Source organism: Pantherophis guttatus, chromosome 5 (assembly GCF_059756535.1).
Source record: "Pantherophis guttatus breed Tessera chromosome 5, ASM5975653v1, whole genome shotgun sequence".
Classification (NCBI taxonomy): domain Eukaryota; kingdom Metazoa; phylum Chordata; class Lepidosauria; order Squamata; family Colubridae; genus Pantherophis; species Pantherophis guttatus.
In genome coordinates, this window is record NC_142067.1 from 36,310,508 (window position 1) to 36,333,992 (window position 23,485).

At 34.4% G+C, this 23,485-nt stretch overlaps 2 protein-coding genes across 4 annotated transcripts in view; one reads left to right on the forward strand and one right to left on the reverse strand.

The window, feature by feature from the left end:
* The window catches only part of TRAT1 (T cell receptor associated transmembrane adaptor 1), a 74,104-nt gene extending 72,811 nt beyond the window's left edge, over window positions 1-1,293 (forward strand). For 2 of the 3 annotated variants that reach the window (XM_034413104.3, XM_060686308.2), the window contains one exon: window positions 222-1,293. In XM_034413104.3, coding sequence (XP_034268995.2) covers window positions 222-479 — 258 coding nt within the window. In that variant the 3' untranslated portion in view covers window positions 480-1,293. The remainder of the gene's footprint in view (window positions 1-221) is intronic. The other variant, XM_087894907.1, reaches the window with a different exon arrangement.
* A 1,105-nt stretch (window positions 1,294-2,398) lies between these two features.
* Window positions 2,399-23,252, reverse strand: HJURP (Holliday junction recognition protein). The gene is made up of 13 exons (XM_034413154.2): window positions 21,953-23,252; window positions 21,133-21,199; window positions 19,165-19,220; window positions 18,207-18,234; window positions 17,112-17,158; window positions 15,354-15,408; window positions 14,505-14,566; window positions 12,718-12,828; window positions 11,532-11,607; window positions 7,161-8,632; window positions 6,592-6,655; window positions 5,795-5,882; window positions 2,399-3,051 (listed from the first exon to the last, which is right to left on the reverse strand). Exons 1-13 carry the CDS (start codon window positions 22,016-22,018, stop codon window positions 2,943-2,945), a joined length of 2,301 nt encoding a protein of 766 aa, XP_034269045.2. The 5' UTR covers window positions 22,019-23,252; the 3' UTR covers window positions 2,399-2,942.
* Window positions 23,253-23,485: the final 233 nt, after the last annotated feature.

Genomic DNA, 23,485 nt, shown 5'->3' on the forward strand with positions numbered 1-23,485 from the left:
CAACTATACTGTACCTGTGCATTTGGTTTTTCTTGCCTAAGTGTAGAACCTTACTTTTTTCACCACTGAATTTCATTTTGTTAGATAGCGTCCAATGTTCAAACACAAAATTTATATTTCATTTAGGTGTATCATACAACTGAATTGTTACTTTTACCATTAACTGTTTGACACCATATTAAATGACATGACTAATAATATGAATTGCTTCTTTTTTGTAGCAGACAGCTGAACGTCAAATGTGTTATGCTTCCCTTGATCATAGTGTCCGAAGAAAGCACAAAATTCAGCCCAAAAAGAAATATCCTACATTAGAAATGGGTGAAAATCAACTTACCAAAAACAACTCCACACTGTCTTGCATTTATCTCAACAGTGAACAACTCAGTGCTGAAAATAAGTTGTCTGAAAATACTTCTCAGGTTGATTCGTTCAGAGAGTTTGGTTTAAAACACAATGCAAATGATGTCATGTTTTAGTAACCAAATCATTTTCTCAATTTAAACATTCACTGAGACAGTCAATTGCCAAGTTAGATAAATGATTGTGTGAACAAAATAATTTGTGCCATTGAGTTCTGTAGAGGAACGATTCATAACTTTTTGAGACTTTTAATTACATGTTAACATGGTGCTTAGAAGTCTGGATCATGCCAGAAATTGTCTGGGCACAGGGGAAACTTGCTTGGTCCTTTAACAGGCCAGCATGGAACTGGTTATACCCTCCACCTGGTTCATATGAGTAGGAGCCAAATTACTGTCTTTATTATAAAGCAGTTATATTCCATTAGATTAGAACCATTAACAAAAATTTTGCTAACTTCCTGAGAAAAACTTACTCATTCAGCTCTGCTCAGTATAATTATAACTTGCCATACTGCCCATGTAATAACATCAGGAAATATTTAAGGTTAATTGGGGAATAATGTATCAGCTTTGATTCATCTAATTAACAGTTGTACAGCTAGCAAATGTAATGTCGGCATGTATTTAGTTTCCTGCTAGTTAAGAACTGTTAAGAGTCAATCCCAATTACTCAATGAGTATGTAATGTCTTGAGCATCTGAATTAAATGGTCTGTAAAGGAAGTAGTAAATGAGGTATAAAAATAAATCTCCAAGGAAGAATTTGACATTTTTCATTGTATTTAAGTGATTGCTATTGACTTTTACACCACTGTTTTATAATGTATTCTGTAAGAAGTGATATTCTTAATTGCTCTCCAGATATACCTGTTCCATTCAGTCCAAAATATTGACTTGCAATAAAAACTACATGAATGCATTGGAAATCTCATAATATAGCAATGAAGTTTGAATTAAGCACATTTTATTTTCTTGAAATTAGTCGGTGACCTTTAAATCTGACATACTTTTTTGGATTACTAGTAACGGTTGCTTTTTGTTCATACTTAACAAATTCAAGAGAAAATTTGTAGAGCTGGTATAGTTCCAGGAAGTAAATCGCCCACCCACTGGCCCCACCCTTTGGCCTGCCTTGCAGCAGTTACCTCCTTGCAAGTAAACAGCAAGAAAAAACAGCTCCTTTCAGTTTCAGCACAGCCTAATTAACACAAGTTGTTTGGATCGTCTCCCGACTGTCAGCTGATTTGGTCTCAGCTGTTTTGCGCAGGCCTCTGCTGCTTGCTCCAAAGAGGTAGATTGCTGGAGCAGATTTTCTTTTCCTTATGCTAATCAAGCTATGCTGAAAACGAAAATGAAAGTAAAGCAGGCTGTTTGCTGTAATGAGGCAAAATTGCTGAGGCAGAGGGAGATTTCTTTTTCTTCTTTTCCTCACCAAAAAAGGTAGGTGTCTTATACTCCGAAAAATACAGTAATTTGACATGAAAATAAACAACCAGTTCCAAAATATGTATTATGTAATGCTTTCTCTAATAATTATTAAATAAATGTATTTTAACTTATCAATAAAAGAGAATATTTGTAGCTGACGGTTGAAATGAGAGTTCCTTGGTGCTCTCTGAACTTGCTTATTTTTGCAGCTGTTTCATTACTCTAACTAGGTAACATCATCAGCCTTAGATTTACTTTGTCCTGGTAGTTTCCTCATTTCACCTGACCCGTTCAAGCAAAAAAATTAGATTGAAATGACTTTCCTTCACAAGATAGCCTTATAGAATTGAGCCTTTCTTGTTGGCCTCATTTCTGCTGACTGAGAACACCAAATGGTGGGGAACAACTTTTTTGCTGTTCCCCCCCAGATATCACTATCTACTGTATTTTATTTTTAATTTATAGTTTTTTTTTCCATAAGCCAAACCTTCTATGCTCCGTCTTGGGTGGCCTAGAAAATAGATAAACAAATAAGGAGACTTATCCTAGGTGAAATTAAGAGTCTTACACATTCCAGTAGCAGATTTATAACAAACTCAGTCAAAATACAAACATATTGAAATGTTTATTAGATGAAGATATATGTGTCAAATCTTAGGTATATTTAAAATAAAATTTAAAAAATTATATATTCAATGAAATAGATTTTTCCTAAAGCATGAGCTTATTGAATAGTAAGTTAAAAGCACTTTATAAAAACACATTTATATCCAAGTCCCAATAACCTCTTTCCAGAGGTGCAGATCAAACAAATTAAGAACCGCAAAAGATGTTTCTTATAGCCACTTAAGCTAAATAAACCAAGAAGGGGAAGAAAAAAAGCCCAATTAGCTGAACTATTGAATTCTAGAAACATAGTCTCCATTATCTCCATAATTTTCCAATGACAGAGAATAATTGCATAGATTTGGATGCTGAACTATATCAATAGTTTTTACCTCTCCATTTTCACTGCAGTCTTTTAAGTGTACTGCCCTGTGCTAGAGCTAATGAGTTAAAGAACTGGTAAAAAATATTTTCCCCTTTAGTTCAGGAATATTCCACTGAATCTGTATTCTGTCAGGAAATTACTGGATTAAAATATATTTTGTTAAAAAACATTTTCCTCTCCAAATCCTTCCAGAAATGTTTCCTCATAATCCTTCTGTATGAGTTCTCTTCTTCTGATTCTTCCATCATTATAGCTAATGCTGGAAACTCTAGCAAAGAAACAAAACTTGATCAGTCTGATACAAATACCAGGAAAAAAGCAGCAAAAGAGCTCCCAGCACAGGTATATTGACCATATCTTTTTAACTTAAAAAAAACCCCACCTCTATACACAAACAATAAACTAATGACTCTGATGCATTTCAAAGAAATTGATACATGACATATCACATAAGAAGTATAAAGCCCATCAAAGCATAATATTATGCTACTGAACTTGATGCTGTATTTCAGAAGATAATAATTTTAACACCAGAATATTTTCACATATTCAACATAGCAAAATAATCTTAGGATTTTAATAATTGTCATTTGTGATATCAACAATGACAAAACTGTCACTTGTGGTGTGAACAATGCATAATGTACAAGAAACTCATAATTGATTTCTGTTAGTCAAATATAGTGATCAACCAATATGAGTTCTACCTTAACACTGACAGCAGAACATATGATATCTGCTAGTATCCATCGCTCTTATGTGATTCAAATTTTCATATGAAAGTGTTTTTTGGGGAGATTGCGAATATTAAAGAAGTATATGTTATGAAGTTTTGTACATCAACATATGCAGGTTGTTTAAAAAAAACAAAAACAACCCTGGACATCTCACTAAACAGAACATTAATTTAATATAATTGATGTTGATTATATTATTTTTAGACAAGTCTACCTGTTATCTGGTCTAACCAGTTCATCCAACAATACTTGATATAACAGTTTTTTTTCTTTTTTTATGAATTAGTTAATTTAAACTGGAGTTAAATAAATCCCTTAATTAGCTTTTTCCCATGCATATTTGTTTCTTCCCCACATTGAAAATATACTGGGGAAGAGCAAAACTCCATAACAACGCATATGCTTTTCGTTCAGAAGATTCCATCCTGTATAAACAGGAAAAACTATTGTTTAACCTCTTCTGAATGACTGTCAATCAATTGGGAGAACTATAACTGAGAAAATGATTTGATCATTTTGGGAAAACATATTGTTTCAAATGATATCTATTATTTTATATAAAGAAACAACTGTTTTGCAGTAAGCTAAAATATAGTGTCCTTTCATCTATTCACTTCTCTTTATTTGGTTCTAAAAGAAATTAATGACCAACTCTAATGGTAGATAATCTCTGGCTATTAATGCCTGTTTTTCTTCTCACTTCTCACTATGCCCATCATTTTTCCATAGGTGATATACCAATACTAATCATCTCAATATATTGATAAAGGAATAATTAATCATCTCAGTGGACAGTGATTAAATAAATCCAGTGACATAGAGCAACACAGAGAAAAATAATGTTGCTTTGACTGGACCTTATTTTTATTTATCTGTGACCATTCATGACAATTCCCCCTCCCCCGAGCTTCCTGCCATCAGAGTATTATATAGAAAGGAATGTACTATAGAAGAGAACACAGTTGATCATCTATGGTATATCTTATGTTTTAGTGAAAGAAACTGTTCTGTAATCCTACAAAACATTTATTTATTTATTTATTATTGCGATTTATATGCCGCCTTTCTCCTGGGGTTTCAAGGCGGCTTACAAAATGACAAATTCCAATACAAATCACAATGAAATAAAATTAAAATCAGCAACCCTATTAAAACAGTTTAAAATTATGACAGTGTACCCCCAAACGGATCAGTTGAGTTGACAGAACAGCCACGTCTTCAGCTCGCGACGGAAGGAAAGAAGATCGGGAGCTGTCCTGAGCTCGGTGGGCAATCCATTCCAGAGGGTCGGGGTTCCCACAGAGAACGCTCTCCTCCTGGGGGCCGTCAGCCGACATTGTTTGGCCGACGGCACCCTGAGGAGGCCGACTCTGTGAGAGTGCACAGGACAATGGGAGAGCAGCTGGAGATAGTTCTGCAAGTACCCCGGGCCGAAGCCATGAAGGGCTTTATAGGTAAGCATCAGCACCTTGAAAACATGTCTTAGATTAAAAAGGTAAAGGTTCCCCTCGCACATATGTGCTAGTCGTTCCCGACTCTAGGGGTGGTGCTCATCTCCGTTTCAAAGCCAAAGAGCCAGCGCTGTCTGAAGACGTCTCCATGGTCATGTGGCTGGCATGACTAAATACCAAAGGTGCACGGGGTGTTACCTTCCCACCAAAGGTGGTCCCAATTTTTCTACTTGCATTTTTTATGTGCTTTCGAACTGCTAGATTGGCAGAAGCTGGGACAAGTAACGGGAGCTCACCCCGTTACGCGGCACTAGGGATTCGAACCACTGAACTGCTGACCTTTTGATCGACAAGCTCAGCGTCTTAGCTACTGAGTCCCTGTATGTCTTAAGATTACCCATGAGCAAATTTTAGATTACCCATGAGCAAATTCAAAACCACATGCAACTCCTTTGGGAATTTTGGGACCCCTTTTAACCACTCCACTTTTCCAGTGTTGTGAGGTAGATACAAAATGATAATGCAATTGTACAGTAAAGCTCTTCGTAGTTTAAAAAAAAGAAAAACACTCACATCTACCAATTTTATATGGATAACTCTCCTGCTCACTAGGGCTTTTTTTGATGTGATTCATGGAAATAGAAAGATTATTGAACTTGCCTTAATTGTAGCTAATAGAGATACCTGAGCATTTTGTCTCCTCCTTTCTACCCATTCACAAAGAAATATAAGGAATTGTTATCACTTTATGTGGGATGGACAGCAATATACATTTGATAAATAAGTAAATGAAATACTGAAAAGGAAGTCAAATATTGCTTACTTTGGTATATAATTTTGTGACTTTCTTGAAAACCCATGTCCACGCAAACACCTGGGAATATTTTCATTCATATCTGTAATACCGGATTCTTTGAACAAGTTAAATAAGGATTAAAAAGTGTCTATTTAAATATGTTGGTTGCAAATTATTTCAAAAAGAAAAAATATGAGGACAAAGATGAAAAATAAAATACTGTTTAGCAGGTTGAATAAATATTATTCTTACTGTAAATTTCTTATAAACCAAATTAAAACTAACTTCAAATGTGCTTTGAGATGGGCAATTCAGAAATGGGAAAAATAGTAAAAAAAAATTAGTTCCATTCATATTTTTAAACAAATCATCCTAAATCATATTTTCCAGATTATGTAATACACATACTGTTGCATTTACTTTCTGACACCATTTTCCAACTATAACATGGTAATTCAAAACTCAAAAATTGTATACATCAGTATTCATATTATTGAAAGCGGGAAAAACAAAAGCAAATGCAGACTGATTTGTGTCAACACACAAAGAAGTTAAAAATAGATTCAAAAACTTCAACCCAATGATCTAATATTAGGAAAAAATATCCCTAATTCATGAGAGATATTTTTTCCTCATGAGGGAAATTATGAGTTTGTGCTATTCTGACAGCATCTGTTGACCCTGTCTATTTTTATAGAGCATAAAGGATTAAACATCTAGTTGATCTAATATTTGAATGTTTCTTGGAATAAACAATTAACTGCCTAACTTGACCAAAGAATAATACATTGCTATATAGTTTGCATTTAATCTTTTAAACCAACCTTCTATATCAGCAATTGAAGTGGCCAGAAAACTATGACCTGAAGAAACGGAACCTCCGTAATTCTGAAAATTAAAAAGTTTAAGATTTTTAACTAACATCATCAATCTGGATTGCTGATGTCCCAGAGTAAAATGTTATTTAGCAACAAGCTTCTACCATACTTTTTTCCCCCCATTCTGCATCATTTTAGTTTCCAAGTATCAAGTTATTTTTGCAGATTTGGATCAAACATTTGCTTGGATGCAAAGTTTTAAAAGAAAAAAAATACTAGCATCCAAATATTAATATTCTTCCATAATCTAATTTCATTTATTAGAAAAGAACAGCGGTAGGGAGAATCACACAGTGCCATAACAACTAGTAAGACTCTTAGTCTAAGAGATTAGCTAAAAATAGATGTGCTAAATTCAATGAGATTTATACCTAGGTACATGTAGGACTTTGCCCTGAAAGATAAGTTCATGTATTTTAGAAATGTTGTCCATAAATAAAACACTTTTAAAGGATTTGGTACTTTAAAACAGTTTTTAGGTTTGAAGGCATTATAGATGATTATATTTCACTTACCGTATTTGATGCCGAACTGTTTTTAACAGGTGAATACAATGTGAAAGTTGTATCACTTATGTTTTTCCAGCAAGGTAATTTCTGATATATTCTGTAAGAATGATCAGATTTATTTTTTAACCTTTTTAAAGGTGAATACTGAGACTCTTCACTGCAAAAATGTGCCGCTCTCTTCATTCTGTCAACAGCAGGCAGAGTTCTTACTGGAGAATTAACAAGGGCATTTACAGTTTCAGACATCTGCACGCCTTCGTATTTTTTTAAGTTTGCTGCTCTTAGAAACGTTGGAAATTTGGGAAAGCCTTCAGAACATAATTTCTGGTACATATCTTCAATTGTACTCTTTGTTTTTTTACGGAAATTTGAGGACAGATTATTTAAACCAGAAGTGTGTACATCTGCAGAGTTTCTAGGGTTTGTATATATATTTGAAAACTTAAATGGCTTCTGCAATTGTGGAGAACATAATTCCTTATATATTTTTTCAAATGCATCTTCATATTTCTGTTTATAAGAGACGGGACTTTGAACATGAAACGATGAAAAAGAATGATTTCGTGGTAGTGAAACAGTGGCAGCAAAAGTTTTAATTTCATGATTTTTGAGTCTATTAGAGGTTTTCACTGGAGACTTGCTTCTTTGTAAAATGGAATTCGTACTGCCATTTAAGGACAAACTTAAACTTGAGGTAGTTTTGAATGCCATCGTACTCAGTTCGTCAGTTTTACTTTCTGCTTTTGGATTAAATGTTGTGTCTAAATCTACAGTGCAAAATGTACGGGAACAATCTTCAAAATTTTGATTCTTTTTTACACTGTCTGAAGTTAAAGGGGAACAAGTTGTATTTTTGACCAAAAATGTTTCATCTGCACAAAGAGTTCTAGGAACCCTTTTCCCAGTTCTTTCCCTGTATGAATAATCTTCTATAATACCAGAACAATCTATTACCATTCTGTTTGAGTTTTGAGATACATTAGGTTCTATTCTGTAAATACTTTGTTCAGAGCATTGTATCTGACGCTTTGAATTGTAAAAAGGACTTTTGTCACCATTACTTCCTATAGATAATTTCTTCTTTTCCGCATTTTTGGTAATGAAGCCAGGTGTCAGTTTTAGTATTCTGGATTTTCTTGTTTTCTCTGTGTTGGAATTAAATTTTGCTTTTTTAGAATGACAGTATCCATATTTGTATTGCTTGATTAATGAATTGGAAAAAGATTTATCCAATAGTCTACTAAGAGTTTTTACCATTCCTGGATACAAGTCTGCAATTGTGACATTATTCCATGAACAGTTTTCATCTGCAGATTCATACATTTCTAAAAAGCTACTATGGCCAGTTCCATTATTAAGAAGGGATTGGTTTTTAGACACAATTGTCCCATTCACTGAATGTGAAGCAGCAGAAATGGACAGTTCTGGAGATCTCAGCGATAGAGGTGACAGCTGCTTCCTCTGGATTGTATCACATCCTATTTAGATCCAATAAAATGAAAGTACAAATAAGTAGCACTTATTATCGAATTGTTTACATTACTTAATGAAGATACTTAATATTTTCTAAAATGTTTACAATCTGTTACAACCTCACTCTATAGCTTGATTTGTTAAAACAATTCGTGCTACACCCTAATTCTTAATTCACTATAGTGCTAGTTATTTATTTATTTTACTTGTATACTGTGGTAATCAAGCATGGTCCTGTTTCACTTTATAATAAATAAAACTACAAAATATATCATTGTTATATAATTATAAAACACAACTCTTCAAAACTAGTGATTTGAATTATACCCAGGAACCTATCAGCAGCCAATATAACATCCATAATACCCTACAGATATTACAATATATGGGTGTAATGGTATTTGCTCTCCAATGTGCAAGCTGCACTTTATAAGCATAGCAGTTTCCAAGTAGTCTTCAAAAAAGTTTCATGAAAAAGTGTATCATAGCCCTTTAGTCTAAAGCTAATAAACTATAAATTACTGGTGCCAAGGCTCATGATTCAATTAGATCTAGCCAGGAATATTCCTATATAATGGTCCCACTCATTCAGGGGTAATTCACAATTTAAGGAAGAATCAGACAGCTGGATGCTTTTTATAGAAACAGTAACTCACTTTCCTTAAGGATATGACACCTTCAGAATAATTGTTTCCCATCCTAGCTTATCTCATTCATACACCCCCTCAGCCAACTGAAGGAACTAGGTAGGACATGGATCTAAACCACAAGCACAAAACATAAATTACAACAAAATAATAAAAGACAATAATAAAAATCAATAAGATTCAAAATTAGTGATTTCAGTTGTACCCCAAACCCTGCTTACAGCCCATATAGCATCCATTATAGCCAGTAGATACTATATGGCTGTATCCACAAAGTGGATAGCACTTTGAACATTTAACAGTACCATAGGCTAATACATGCTTAATGAAAACACAGATATAAACTGTCTTGAATGATGTTGAAACATAAGAATGCTTCATAAATTCATGGATCTTAAATCAGACTGTTTTTACTGAATCTTTTTGCTTTAGATAAGTGCATTAATTATGTAACTATCTAATGATATTCAGAAAGCAACGATATGTTAAACATTATTCTTAATCTCAGAAGTAAATTCACTTAAACTATGACATCTCCAAAGCTATTTAATAAATTACATAGTCAAACAGAGATATGAAAATGTAGACTTATATATCTAAACTAGACTCAAATATGGCACAGGCTGTCAAACTGTGAAATATAATCGTATCATTCTACAGGGAGAATAGAGCAGATTACTTTATGATGGAGGACTCGAAAATATTCCTGTGAGATAAAGTAGTATTTAATTGTTTGAAAACACTTAACCCTATTTATCTGTCCTCAGAAATTTTTGAGTGTTTGTCAATTACAGATTTATTAATAGGCACCTCCTAGCACAATCATTTTAAATTATCTTGAAGGCTATCGCTATAACAATTGTCTGCAGCTAACAATAATGTTATGTCTTAAAGTAAATTCTAAAGGCCAGTTATTCAAAGTCTAATACAGAATAAATATTACAGAATAATATTTGTGGGATTGTGACCCAGCTATGTAAAAAAGGCAGGATATGGATACTGGGTAAATGCATGCAGGAGCACGTGTGCCCTCTCAGTTTCCCAATCCAATTATATAATTCATTTAAGTGCCAATCTCTCTAGTAGTATTAAATTAATACATGTAGATTCCACTGCAGAAGATTCCAAGTTTAATGGCACTCTCATTATAAGAATTATAAGGAAAGATTTCTAGCTGAGACCCTGGATGTCTTCACTACTTCCAGTAAAGAAAGATTAAACTAGATGGACTAAAACATTAACTCAACACGGGAAAGAATTATTGTATTTTTTGGAATATAAGATGCACCGGAGTATAAGACACACCTTAGTTTTTGGAGAGGAAAATAAGAAAAAAGCTGATTGGAGGTGGATTGGTCTCCCGGAATACCCCCAATCAGCTGTTCCCAGAGGTGAATTTTAGCAACAGATTCCTTGGTTGTGAGCTCTGTGCCTTGCTTTTTTTTTCTGCCTCTGAAAGCCTCCAAAACAGAGCTTCAGAAAAAAAGCCTCTGAAGCTCTGTTTGGGGGCTTCTTTTCTGAAGCTTCGTTTCTAATGCTTTTTTCAGCCTCTGAAACCTCCTTTTGAGAAGCTGGGAGGGGCTATATTCGGAGTATAAGATGCACCCAGATTTTCACTCTCTTTTTTGCAGGAAAAAGGTGTGTCTTATACTCTGAAAAATACGGTATAAAGTACAAAGCAAGGCAGCTAGACCAACTTTATTTCAGCTCTTGCCTGACTGCTCATTTCCTTCTATTCAGATGGTAGAGAGAGATGAGCTGAAGAAAACTGAAATAAGAGAGGGGAAAAGAGGGTGTATGGCAGTTTCTGTAGCAGGAATTTGTATTTACAAAGATTTTTAAAAAATAGGGCACAAAATAAATAGACTCCTGCATTCCTTATTGGATCCAAATCACGCAACTACATTTGAGTTTTCTTTTCTAAATAAATGTTCTAGAATTGTCATATAACACGAAATCAGTCAGTGCTTTAAAAATAATCTTACCTGGATAGCATATCTAACAAGCATCATTCCAAGAATTTTATTAATGAGCCAAATTAATACAATTCTTGGCTAATCAATTAGAAAGCATAAGCTTTGAACACCAAGAACATGAAAATCTTTTGAGACATCTGATATTGTCCTTCAATAAAAAAAAAAAAAAAAAAAAAAATCCTAAAAATAATGACAATTTTCTAAGAAATTTAAAAAAGGAAAAAGAGAAATTTTCTTATTTTCAGTACTGTAAAGCATCTTGAAGCTGTTGCAAAGCTCACCGATTAAGGATTTATTTTCCAATTTCCTTCTTTGCCGCAAAGGAGACGACTGACAAATACTTCTTGGTTTTGTAACCTAAACCAAGGTACATAAAGAATGTAGTTAATAAAAACATTAAACCAACCGAGAATCATTAGGTAAACAATTGTATAGTGTGATAACACATGGAATAGTATTTACATACTATATTTAAAAAATATATGAACATGGAATTGTAAAATAAATGAACCAGAAAAGAGTCGTAAAGTTATTTCCTCAGAGGCAATAGGAAGATGCTATTATACCTATGTCCTTTTTGTGAAGTTGCATCTGGTTGTTCACTATGGTAAAAGAATTCCGGTGGATTGGATTAAGTAGGAATATTTTTGTATTGCTTTAAGTATTCCAGTTAATTTAATTTCTTACGGAAACAGGAATATGAGTACTATATTTTAAACAATTACAATTAATTTTAAAAGTCCTAATCTACATATCATACAGAGCCTTGGTGTCGCAGCTGACTAAAGCACGGTTAAATAACACCAGCTGCCTGCAATTACTGCAAGTTCAAATCTCACCAGGCTCAAGGTTGACTCAGCCTTCCATCCTTTCGAGGTAGGTAAAATGAGGACCCATTTGTGGAGGCAATAAGCTGACTTTGTATAAAAAAGAACACCGCTTTGGGGGGAGGGAGGCGAAAGCCCTACTAAGCAGGTATATTCAAAAGTATGAAGGCTATTGCTTAACGCATTGTAAGCTGCCCTGAATCTCCGGAAAAGAGCGGCATATAAATTGAACCAATAAATAAACAATAAATAAATCTGATAGGAATGATTGTTCAGATTGTGTCCCTTTAATAGTAATAGCACTTACATTTATATACTGCTGCATAATGCTTTACAGCCCTCTCTAAGCAGTTTCCCATATTGCCCCCAACAATCTGGGTCCTCATTTTACCAATCTCGGAAGGTTGAGTCAACCTTGAGCTGGTCAGAATCGAATTCTTGGCAGTGAGCAGTGAGTTAGCCTGCAATACTGCATTCTAACCACTGTGCCACCTCGGCTCTTACTGTAAAGAAAATATATGAAGGTTTTATAATATGTTGAAATTCTATGGACATAAATCAGACCAAGGAAAGAAAAATATGAACTATACAGTTATAATGGTGAAGAAATTTCAGTAGACTGAATTAAAAGCTGCACTACCGTAAACATTGCTGGAACAGAATTGGCATAATCTTTCAATAGAACATCCATTTCTACTTTGCATTTATTCTTCGCAGGTATTCCAGAAGTGCATTCAAATGGGATGTTCTCCTTTCAATAAAAAATAGGACATAGAGCAAAATGAAATCCTGCGATTTATATGAACAAGATAGTTGGATATGGACTATTTCTTCTGAATTTACTAATGAGTTAATAACCAATTTTCATCTGGATTTAACAGGATTCATTAACGTTATACCAAGTTGAATGGCAGAAAACTAGATCAGAGGTCTTCAAACTTGGCAGCTTTAAAATTTGCGGACTTCAACTCCCAGAATTCTCCAGCCAGCTATGCTATGCTATGCTGGCTGGAGAATTCTTGGAATTGAAGTCCACAAATCTTAAAGCTGCCAAGTTTGAAGACCTCTGATCTAGATAAATGTTTCAGTTGAGGATTATTAACCATTATTTCATACATTATTTTTTTCCTATGGCAGTATACTACCAAAGAACAGGGTACTGTCAGATAATGATTAAGATTACATGTCATGCACGGAAACAAACAAAATGTTAAAAAACTATACTATTTATGTAATTAGTTACCAAGCACATCTAAATTATATCAAAGTAACCAAACTATTTTTACAATTCCCAAGGAATGTCACAACTTTTGAACTTCTCTATTTGGAAATTGAAAGGTGAAACATTTTACATGCCCTCATTCATGTGTAAACAAACTTATTGGAAAAATTACCCAGTAAGAATAACCTCTAAAAAGGAACCACAAAGCTATTAAAATGTAATGCATATATACTTTTTGTCATACATTTTTTGTGTTATATAATATGTTACATCACTATATTTAGGATTATATGTTCAGTATGTTGTCTGTGGGCAATAACATACCCAGCTGCTCTGCCCTGTCCCCGATACTCATCAAGCATCCTATTTTATCTTACTGCTTATACAAAATACTTTAATAAAAAGAAAATTGTCATGCTGCAAATCAAAATAGTTTTCAGCACAATCTTAATTTGAACTGGTCCACATAAGCTTTCTTGGAGAATGAGTAGTCAGAAATTAATGTTTAGTATCATATCTGTTTGCATAAAGCAGGAAGGCAAGAAGTAACTCCTTTTGAATGACTCTGTAATCCCTTAATTCGGGGTAGAGTCATTAAGTAGTATCTCATAGTAAAGGGACAGAATGGGTTGTACTCTAAAAAAATCGTTGATTTGTGATTCTATTTTTTAATAGTAGTAATTTTGTTAATGGAAAGCTCTCCCCACTTCTCCATGGTGATTTTGAAGCAGCTTCCATGAGAAAAATCCACAATTCCAAATGTGCACACCAGTTAGAATAGAAGGCACAATTGTCTGTGTAGATAAAATGCCATAAATATTTGCTGACTATATGGAAAGATTTTGACAGGGTTTTTTTTTTTTTTGCAAGTTAGGGAAGTTGTAGTTCAGATTATATCATATCCCTTGTCATGATACTTCTTTAGTGAACGCCTTGTTTAGTGACTGTTCAGTTACAATGCAATAAAAAGTAATTTACAACTAATTTTCGCTTTTATGACCTCTGAAGGTTTGTACAGCAGAGAAAAACTGAAGTAGGATTATAAGCAAATTGCATTCATTTAGCAATTGCTACACTTCATGATCAAGTTGCCATTCCCAATTGTCATTTCTAAATGAGGATTACCTATATGTCAATGTATTAAGATACCTAAAACAAATACCCTAATATTGTGAGCAAAATTTTATTTTTGTCTATGCTATTACCTTGATATGTATATTGGCCAACTGAGATTTAATAGACGTCAACTCAGCCTTCCCTTTGCTATCTGCAATTCAAAAATTTTTAAAAAATATAGTTTAGTCAGCATAACTAATACCAAATTTTAATTTTTCATATAGGATTTTTTCACTTAAAAAACACACACATACACACATTTTTCTTTGGGAAAATAAAAGAAAAATTTACTCTTCTTTTGGTAGCTATTAAAAAAAGAAACATTATATTGCTGCCAAAAAATGTATAGCCAGCATTGTGATTACCATGGCCTTTAAAAGCATTTCATTGACAAGTTATTGAATGACTAGAATAAGACAGATTTCATTTAAATTGCCTGGTTGTACTGTCGTTCTTCGAGAAATGTATGTGGGAGGCCATGAGTGAATATCATGCAGAAAGCTTCCAAATCAAGGTTTTAAAAAATGACACAAATACAATCATCTGAGTTATTTGAAGAATGGATAATAATTAGCAACACATGTTAATGATTTAAAAGGGTAAAAGGAGCTATAATTCCACATGCATGTCGTATGAGTCTTAATTATAGATTAAATACATTTCAATCCAGATATTACAACCTGAATATTCATTTGTACAAAAAGATACCAAAAATGTTGCTTGAAACAAAAATAAAAATTACATTTTGGACTAAAATTCTGTAATTCATTAATTCACAGGATGAGGTTTATGATTCACTGGCATTGTTAAATACAAATACAGTGGGACATATAGGAATTGTCTTTGCAGATCAAGTATCAGTTAAATGCATTTTAAAATGCATAGATATGTGTAGATAAACTGAAAGTAATTTTCAGGGTTACATGGTTTGTGCTTACCTGGACTGAGTTGACTCTCTTCATGTAAGCTGGTGAAGTGACCTTCCTCAAATGTCTTTTTCAAAACCCAAAATTACAAACATTGCATTAACTTCAATTTGTGTACAAAATCAATTTTACTATTGACAAAGAAGTTAGTACAAAACCCCCGGAAATGCGTAAGATCTCTGACCTTCGTGTATTTCGCTGTGCCCTCAAGACCCTGCTGTTCCGCCAGGCCGGGCTATAAATGTAATGATTTTAAATTGGGTGTTTTAAATTTTGGGGCTTTTAAATCTGAGCCGAAATTATTTAATAATTTTAATTATTTTTAACTGATGTCTGAAGGGCGGTATAGAAATAAAATTATTTATTTATTTATGACAAAAAAATAGTTTCTCAGAATGTGTATGCATTCACACAAATGCACACACTTACAGTGTTCTATTATGCACTACCTTACAAACTTTGGAGCATTTTTTTGCCCCAAAATGGTTCCAATTTCTTTTTATATTTTCCAGACATATAAAACAACTACTGTATCGGCTGCCATCAATCAATATGCATTTGTAATTTTGCTGCCAATTATATGATGGGATGGGGGAAGAGGAGAAATCAAACAAAACTATAATATGCTGACTTAATATTTATTTATCAAATTTATTTACCACCCATCTTGTGGTTCAGGCAAATCTGAGTGGCTGAGATTTAATTTCTATTTTTATATAGGACAATGCCACAATGAAAAACATAGACAAAATGATCTAGTTTTTCAGGCCTTAAATATAAATATACTGAAGAAATATACCATAATAGCATTGGGCAGATCCTTCAATAAGATACTAACTTACAAATTAAATGCTTCTATGGTTTATTTGTTTTGCCTATCAGTAATGATAGGCAATGTTATTTGTGCTATTTTATTTTGCAATTTATCAGAAATATCATGTTTTAAGGGTACTTGGGAGTAAGAGCCAATGTGGTAACAGTTAAGAATTAAAAATATGGAATACATATAACAATGAGATGACAAATTTTCCAAAGTGGCTTCCCATAAGCTATGTTGTAATATTTCAATAAAACAGTGATAAGCATTATTCTCCTATATATTTTATATATTATATTATTCTTTATTCACAATAAAAAGAAATAGGTTTGTCCAATAATCGGTATAGTTAAAATATAAAATAATCCTGTAACCTAGTGTATTATAAAGGTAAAGCGCATATGTGCTAGTCATTACCGACTCTAGGGGGCGATGCTCATCTCTGTTTCAAAGCTAGAGCCAGGGCTGTCTGAAGATATCTCTGTGGTCATGTGGCCGGCATGACTAAACGCCAAAGGCACATGGAGCAGTGTTACCTTCCCACCAAAGGTGGTCCCTATTTTTCTACTTGCATTTTTTACGTGCTTTTGAACTGCTAGGTTGGCAGAAGCTGGGACAAGTAACAGGAGCTCACCCCGTTACGCGGCACTAGGGATTCGAACTGCTGAACTGCTGACCTTTCGATCGACAAACTCAACGTCTTAGCCACTGAGCCACCGCATCCCCTTAGTGTATTATATTGGCTATCAAAATCACAATAAAAATAAAATTATCAGTGTGAAGAAAAGGAGGTGGGGCGGGGGAGAAGTGGAAAGCAACAAATAAGTGTTTAAACTTTTTTTAAAAAAAACAATATGGTGCATAAGAGTAGAACTGGAGAATGAAAAGATGCATATACTTGCAGCTGAAGAAAAGTTTCATATTACTGTTCCTAAGTTACTGGCATATTATACCTGATCATCTGTAGAGTCTTCTTCAAAATCAGAATCCTGCATTTGCACTTAATTAGAAAGACAAATTTTAATTAGATATGCACATCTGAAAATAAAATTTCATGTTCAATGGCATATAAAGCCAATTCATGCATACAAACCAGACACTTTATTGATGAACATCTTTCTTATATTTAGAGATAAGTTCAAAATATTCAGTTCACCCAAGCGTCTTGTACAAACGTTTTGTATAACGGTATGATTGTATGATTTAAATGGGAAATTTAATGATATTACTGCATTATATTATTACATCTGGGCAAAGAATCAAGATTGGGCAGCATATACAACTATTTTAAAAAGACTAAATAAATAAACTGTCCATTTAACGCGATTTAGTGTTTGAGTTCAATTCAAAAGCATTGACTTTTACTTACCAATATAACCAAAAGCTACCAATCTTTTGATTTATCTTTTTATTATTATCTTTGTAACTGAATGAAATCCCAGAATTGACAACACAGAGTGCAGTTTTGCTATACTGTATATAGAACGATGGTAATTATTTTATTACAGTACTTAATTTACTGGTACTTTATCTTTGGATAAGGAATTCTAGATTACATCATAGTTTAAATGGTTCTGTAAATTCTTAGGGGCAATTAAATAAACCAAGAATCCTGGTTCAAGAGGATCACATGGCAATGAAGTCTATTTTTAAAAAAAGTCTCAAGCTCTTATGCAATTTATCATTTTTTATCATTAACCAACTCTTAAGAATTCTCAAGACTATTAAAAGCAAATATTAATATCTTATGATAGAATTTGCATGGTTAACTTTCAAAGTAACTACTATTAAATCTATACATAACTATTCTTAATTTATACATATTGAGCATAAGTATCATAAGCATAAAATAATTATTTTCTCACGTAGTTGTTCAAATTCATTGTTCTATTTCTTTGTTTTCTTTCTTTTCATCACATTTTTTTTCTGTATTTGCTAACCAATTATTATCCAAATCTTGAACTTTTCTTTTATGTATTACAGTTAAAGGCTAAATTCTTTCACACTGTAAAACAGAGATATTATGAAATTTCAAAACTTTTTCTTACCTATGTTTTCTTGGCCTTCTATACTGTTCTGTGGTTTTAAACAAAGACTTCAGTTAATGAATTCTTTTATAACAGTAATAAAAGGACAATTATTTGCTTGAAAATTTTGTTGTTCAATAACAAATTATGTTACCAGCATCTACGGGTCCAGAGAAGGAAGGAAGAGAATCTAGGCAAATGTTTATCTACAATCTTGAAACTACTACTTTCATATAATTTAAACAAACTTCAGAATTACTATAGTAAAGATATTTCTGTTGCTATAACCTGCTTGCAGTAATAATGAATATCTTAAAAAGAAATTCATAGAAAGTATAATTAAATTGCAGGTAGATCTCAAGCTTACCTTCTATTGCTTCTGAAACATCCATTTGTTGGAATTACATATTTAAACTGGGAACATTACAATTAGAATAAAAAAGTTTGTGTCCAAAACAAAACTGGAAATTCTGTTTGAACTATAGATTCCAATTTGACTTTGACAGCAAACTGGTATTTGTAGGAATTTTTTTTTCTTTCTTCCTCTGTCAATTAAAGTTCAAACAAGTTTTAGGATTCTATTATTAAAATACCATAACAAGAAGACCTGATTCTCTGAAATTTTACAAATAGTTCAACCTACTGGCTTTGGATATCTTGTAGAACGTATCTTTCTGAACTAAGAAACTCTACCAATAAAAACACACAATGAACAGGAGGACTCCAGACTTAGAAGGCATTCAGCGATCTGTCTATTGATGAATAAATATTTAGTCTTGATTGTAACTCATAGTAAACTAACATTAAGACAATATGTTTGGAAAATTATCAGTATAATTCCACTGCTATAAACATACCTTAATTAATCTATATTAGTTTTAGTCATCTGCTAATGCTCAAACGTTAGAAAATAAATTTCATATTAGTAATAACAAGGTTAAGAATTAGTAATAACAAGGTTAAGCATAAATTTTAATACCTCATTAGATACATCTAAAATTTCATCATTTGACTCCTCTCCCCAAACTCTTGGTCCTATAAATTGCAAAAGAATAAATAAATTAGTTAGAATATATATTTCTGATTATGATTATAATCTTATATAAATTTCAGTTAGGACAAAGTAATAAATTAGAGACCTCATCTGGGCTAGGGGCTACACTTCCTCCAAATAAGGAATGACTACTCCAGACTATGACAGAAAATTGAAAATTAGTTTTTATTATGGTAGCAAGGAGAAAGAGCTTTATAATAATAGGATCAATTAGCAGAACATATTTTCCATCTCTATTCACTTTTTGTATGCTATGTCCAAAAATGGAAACTACATTGCTTGTCTCCTTGATTAGTTTCCATCCATTAGTCCTTGTTTTTCCTGCTGGTGCTTTGGAAATATCCGTCTTTATGACAGCCACTCAAAAACTGGAACACTTCTATCATATCTTCCCTAGTCCTTTTTTCTTTTAACTAAACATACCCTATTCCTGCAAGTGTTATTCATGTTTTAACCTTCAGCCCCCTAATTTTCTTTGTTTGTCTTCTCTATACTCTTTCCCTTCTTTCTCTTCTCCCCTCCCCTGCTGTAAGTTTGCATTGGAACTGAGACCAAGATAGGTTAAGAACAACTTCAATTTATTAATTGAAATTTAGATTCCTTGCAGATAAACTTGTCATCGAGAAGTATGATATTGGATCCCAGGTTTCTGGGTTAAGTTCAGATTTAAAGTAGCAAAGTTATGAACATTTTCTATTACCATCTGCACTTGATCCAACATTAGCCATGACCCTAGATTACTTCTCCATGTATATTTAACTCTAGCTGTCATTTATTTAAGTATTTCAAACAAAAAAACTAAAAAGCCCATCCAATTCCATAAAAAAGTATTTATGAAATTTAGCTTGATTGCCTAAGCTGGACCCAGGTGACATACCACTGCATTTTGGACCAGGTTTCAATCATGTTCTATAATATGAGATATGTTAAGCACATATATGTGTGTTCATCCTGTTCTACTAAAAACAATAGCTGGTGTATCAGTCCGAGCTATGCAGAAGCCCTCCTGGGTACAGTATTCACCTGCTCTTCAAGCAAGAACCCCAAGACCAGGAGGACTCCCAGATGAGAATCTATGCATTCCAGAAAGCACAACCCCTTCAAGAACTAAATATGGTAATCAACAGCCATTTTCTCATGTTTGGGTTAAGTATGACTGTTTTCCCCCAAATTCTGATACTCTTCAGATATTGATACTGTCCAGACATCCACATTTTCCAATGGGCCTGAGGTGGAGATGTATACCTGAGTATCATCAACATTCTGATACTTCAAACAAGATGACAGATGACCTCTCCCAGTCCTTTCAGGTGTGTTGGAACAGAATAGGCAAAAAAATTAAATAATGAGGCTGTGTGTAACAAAGTGCCCAGAGATCTAACCTGTTTCTTGAACACCTTCGGTATATGCTTAGTGAGGAAGCATTGGAACAAATGGCCATTGTGCCTCCATCTCCCAACCCATTACCACTAAATTATTAGGATGATTGCACCACCTTTGTCCAGTTTAGTGTAGCAATCTATTGTATGTTTGTGTAGATTATGCAATATAAACACTTCATAATGTACGATTATATTTTGATTTTCTATTCATGTTAATGTATTTGATTTTCTGACTGTCCTGTATGTACATGTACAGGAGGACAATTTCTTACCTAGATATTTTTATGTAATAGAAGCAGCTCTATTCTTAGTAATTTCAAGATGTATGTGTGCGTGTATATACATTCTCATGTATACACATACAGAGACAGACAGATGGATATGTCTTGTTGGATTACAAAACTGATCACTAATAAATACAATAAACTTTGCTCATTTTTCATTTTATTCTTAAATAAGATTCAATGTATTTCTGTATAAAATATTAGTAATAAGGTAAAAATAATCTTACCATCCTGTGTCTGATAAATCAATGATTTGATAGAGACAACTGCATCATCTTCAAAGGCAAAGTTGTACTAAATTAAGAAAATATCACATCAGTTTTGCATGTTTTCTAACTATTGTAACTATTAAGTAGATCTGTTAGATAAAATAAGACATTTTTCAAAACAGCATAGCCCAATAGGATTAGGATTTACCAGAGAAAAACTACACCTGATTTGTTACTTATATTTATGTGATGTGGATCACATGAAGACTTTCAAACTCAGAATGCAGAAATTCATATCATCACCGTTTCTGTCACCATCTAGGAATCAACTCCCTTTTTTTTCTGTATTCCAAAAACCGTCCCCTTAGTTTGCATTATGTGCACTCTAACAATACAAACCCAATATTATGTTTTGCGGCTAAACAATATTCTATATTCCTGAATTTGATGAAGCAATTATACCAAGGCACTAAATGCGTACGGCTGTATTTTCCACAAACCGCAGTAAAAGCATATCTACTTCTGCTCAGTTTTGGCCCATTGGCTTCAAATACCTAGACAGACTTCTAAACGCTCTTCCATTCCTCCATTCTCATGCAGGCAGAAAGAACGATATGTAGCAATGTTAAAGTACAACCGCTTCCGCCGCCACCACCACTACTACTAATCGAAGGGAGGGAAGACATCACTGTTACTTGTCATTATGAAATCGGTTTAGAAAAAAGACCCGCAGGGTAGCCATCGTCAAGCCCTTGGACCCTAACAGGACACCGCCAACCTTCCCACGCAAGTTCCGATCCTCTACATCAAAGCCACGCTCAATCCTCATTGTGCTTACCTTGTTCATAATGCTGCTCATGGCAGAAGCGAAGCGGTAGCGGCTATCCCGGAAACGCCAATCCATGGTGCTTGTTGTTGTTGCTTCTTCTACTTCTAGGGGATATAATAAAGATACTTCCCCCCCCTCCCCCTCTCCTCAGTGCCTCACTCTATCCATGTCAATTGCCCCTAAATGTGCAGGACCCACCACCACCATTAGGAGTGGGGATCGGTTGCTGCCGATGCACCAAGGCTGGGACTTTGAAACAGAAACAGAAAAACCCGCCCACTTCCAATTCAAATATAGCGCCATTCCAACCCCCGCAAAGAGTTTTCCGATTCTTGACTCCGATAGGCGGCCGCTCGCGTCGCTTTCTGCAGGCCGCCCAATCAGAAGGATAGAAAGTCAGTCTCGCTTAGAATCTTTCTATTTGAACGTTCGGACGTTCGTTTTTGCCTTCCATCTTCTCTCGTGGGCGGAGACGGAAATGAAAAAAGAACGCTTGAAACCGCCCTGGTTTTTTTTTCTTACTCGGGAATTCTGTTGGTTCTAAGACGGTTTAATTTTGACGAGTTTAAAGTGATGCCGAAAGACTGCATATATATATCTATATATTTGCCGGAAGTGGGTTGTGATTTTTCTTAGGTCCGCGTGCGTTATATGAGAAGCATTAGAAATAATGCGATTAGTGTGTTGAGAATAATAACTGTCTATGGAGATTCTCAGTCATTCAGGTCATGGTTGTCCCAAAGGTGCTTTTTCAGGAGGCAACTGGACCTTCTGGTTAGTTACTGCTTCCTGAAAAAGCACCTTTGGGATAAGAAGAATAAGAGAGTTGGAAGGGATCTTGTAGGTCATCTAGTCCAACCCCGTGCTCAAGCTGGAGACCCTATACCATAACAGGCAGCTGCAGAGCCCTGCAATTTAAATTTAGCTGTACTTTGGGGTAAATAAACTAAAGCAACATGGCGTTTTAAAGATTAAGTTCCTTCTGCCTCTGCTCCAACAGAAGCAGCTACTTTGGGATTTGATTCTGGTTTTCGGGTAAAAAGAAATGAGAAACTGTAAGAACTTCCAACTAGGGAGAATCTTCATTTTAAAAGTATCTAGGTGAAGCATGCATAATAATAATAATAACAACAACAACAACAACAGTCACTCATGCCCTCGTCACCTCGTCTGGACTATTGTAACGCTCTCTACATGGGGCTCCCCTTGAGGTGCACCCGGAGGCTCCAACTGGCGCAGAGTGCGGCCGCGCGGGTGGTTATGGCAGCAGCGTGGAGCTCCCATGTAACACCTCTCCTGCGCGAGCTGCACTGGCTCCCGGTGGTCTTCCAGGTGCGCTTCAAGGTTCTGGTTACCACCTTTAAAGCGCTCCATGGCTTAGGACCTGGTTACTTACGGGACTGCCTACTACCATCAATACCCTCCCACCGACCAGTACGCTCCCACAGAGAGGGGCTCCTCCAGGTGCTGTCGGCCAAACAATGTCGGCTGTCGGCCCCTAGGGGGAGAGCCTTCTCTGTGGGGGCACCGACGATCTGGAAT

What these genes read in the sequence shown, in the direction of transcription:
- HJURP (XM_034413154.2), bottom strand. Translation starts at nt 22,018, where the DNA reads ATGGATTGGCGTTTCCGGGATAGCCGCTACCGCTTCGCTTCTGCCATG. An exon ending in TGAGCAGCATTATGAACAAG is followed by an intron (nt 21,200 to 21,952) that starts GTAAGCACAATG and finishes TTCTTAATTTAG; the next exon opens with TACAACTTTGCCTTTGAAGA. An exon ending in AAGACTCTACAGATGATCAG is followed by an intron (nt 15,409 to 17,111) that starts GTATAATATGCC and finishes GTTTTGAAAAAG; the next exon opens with ACATTTGAGGAAGGTCACTT.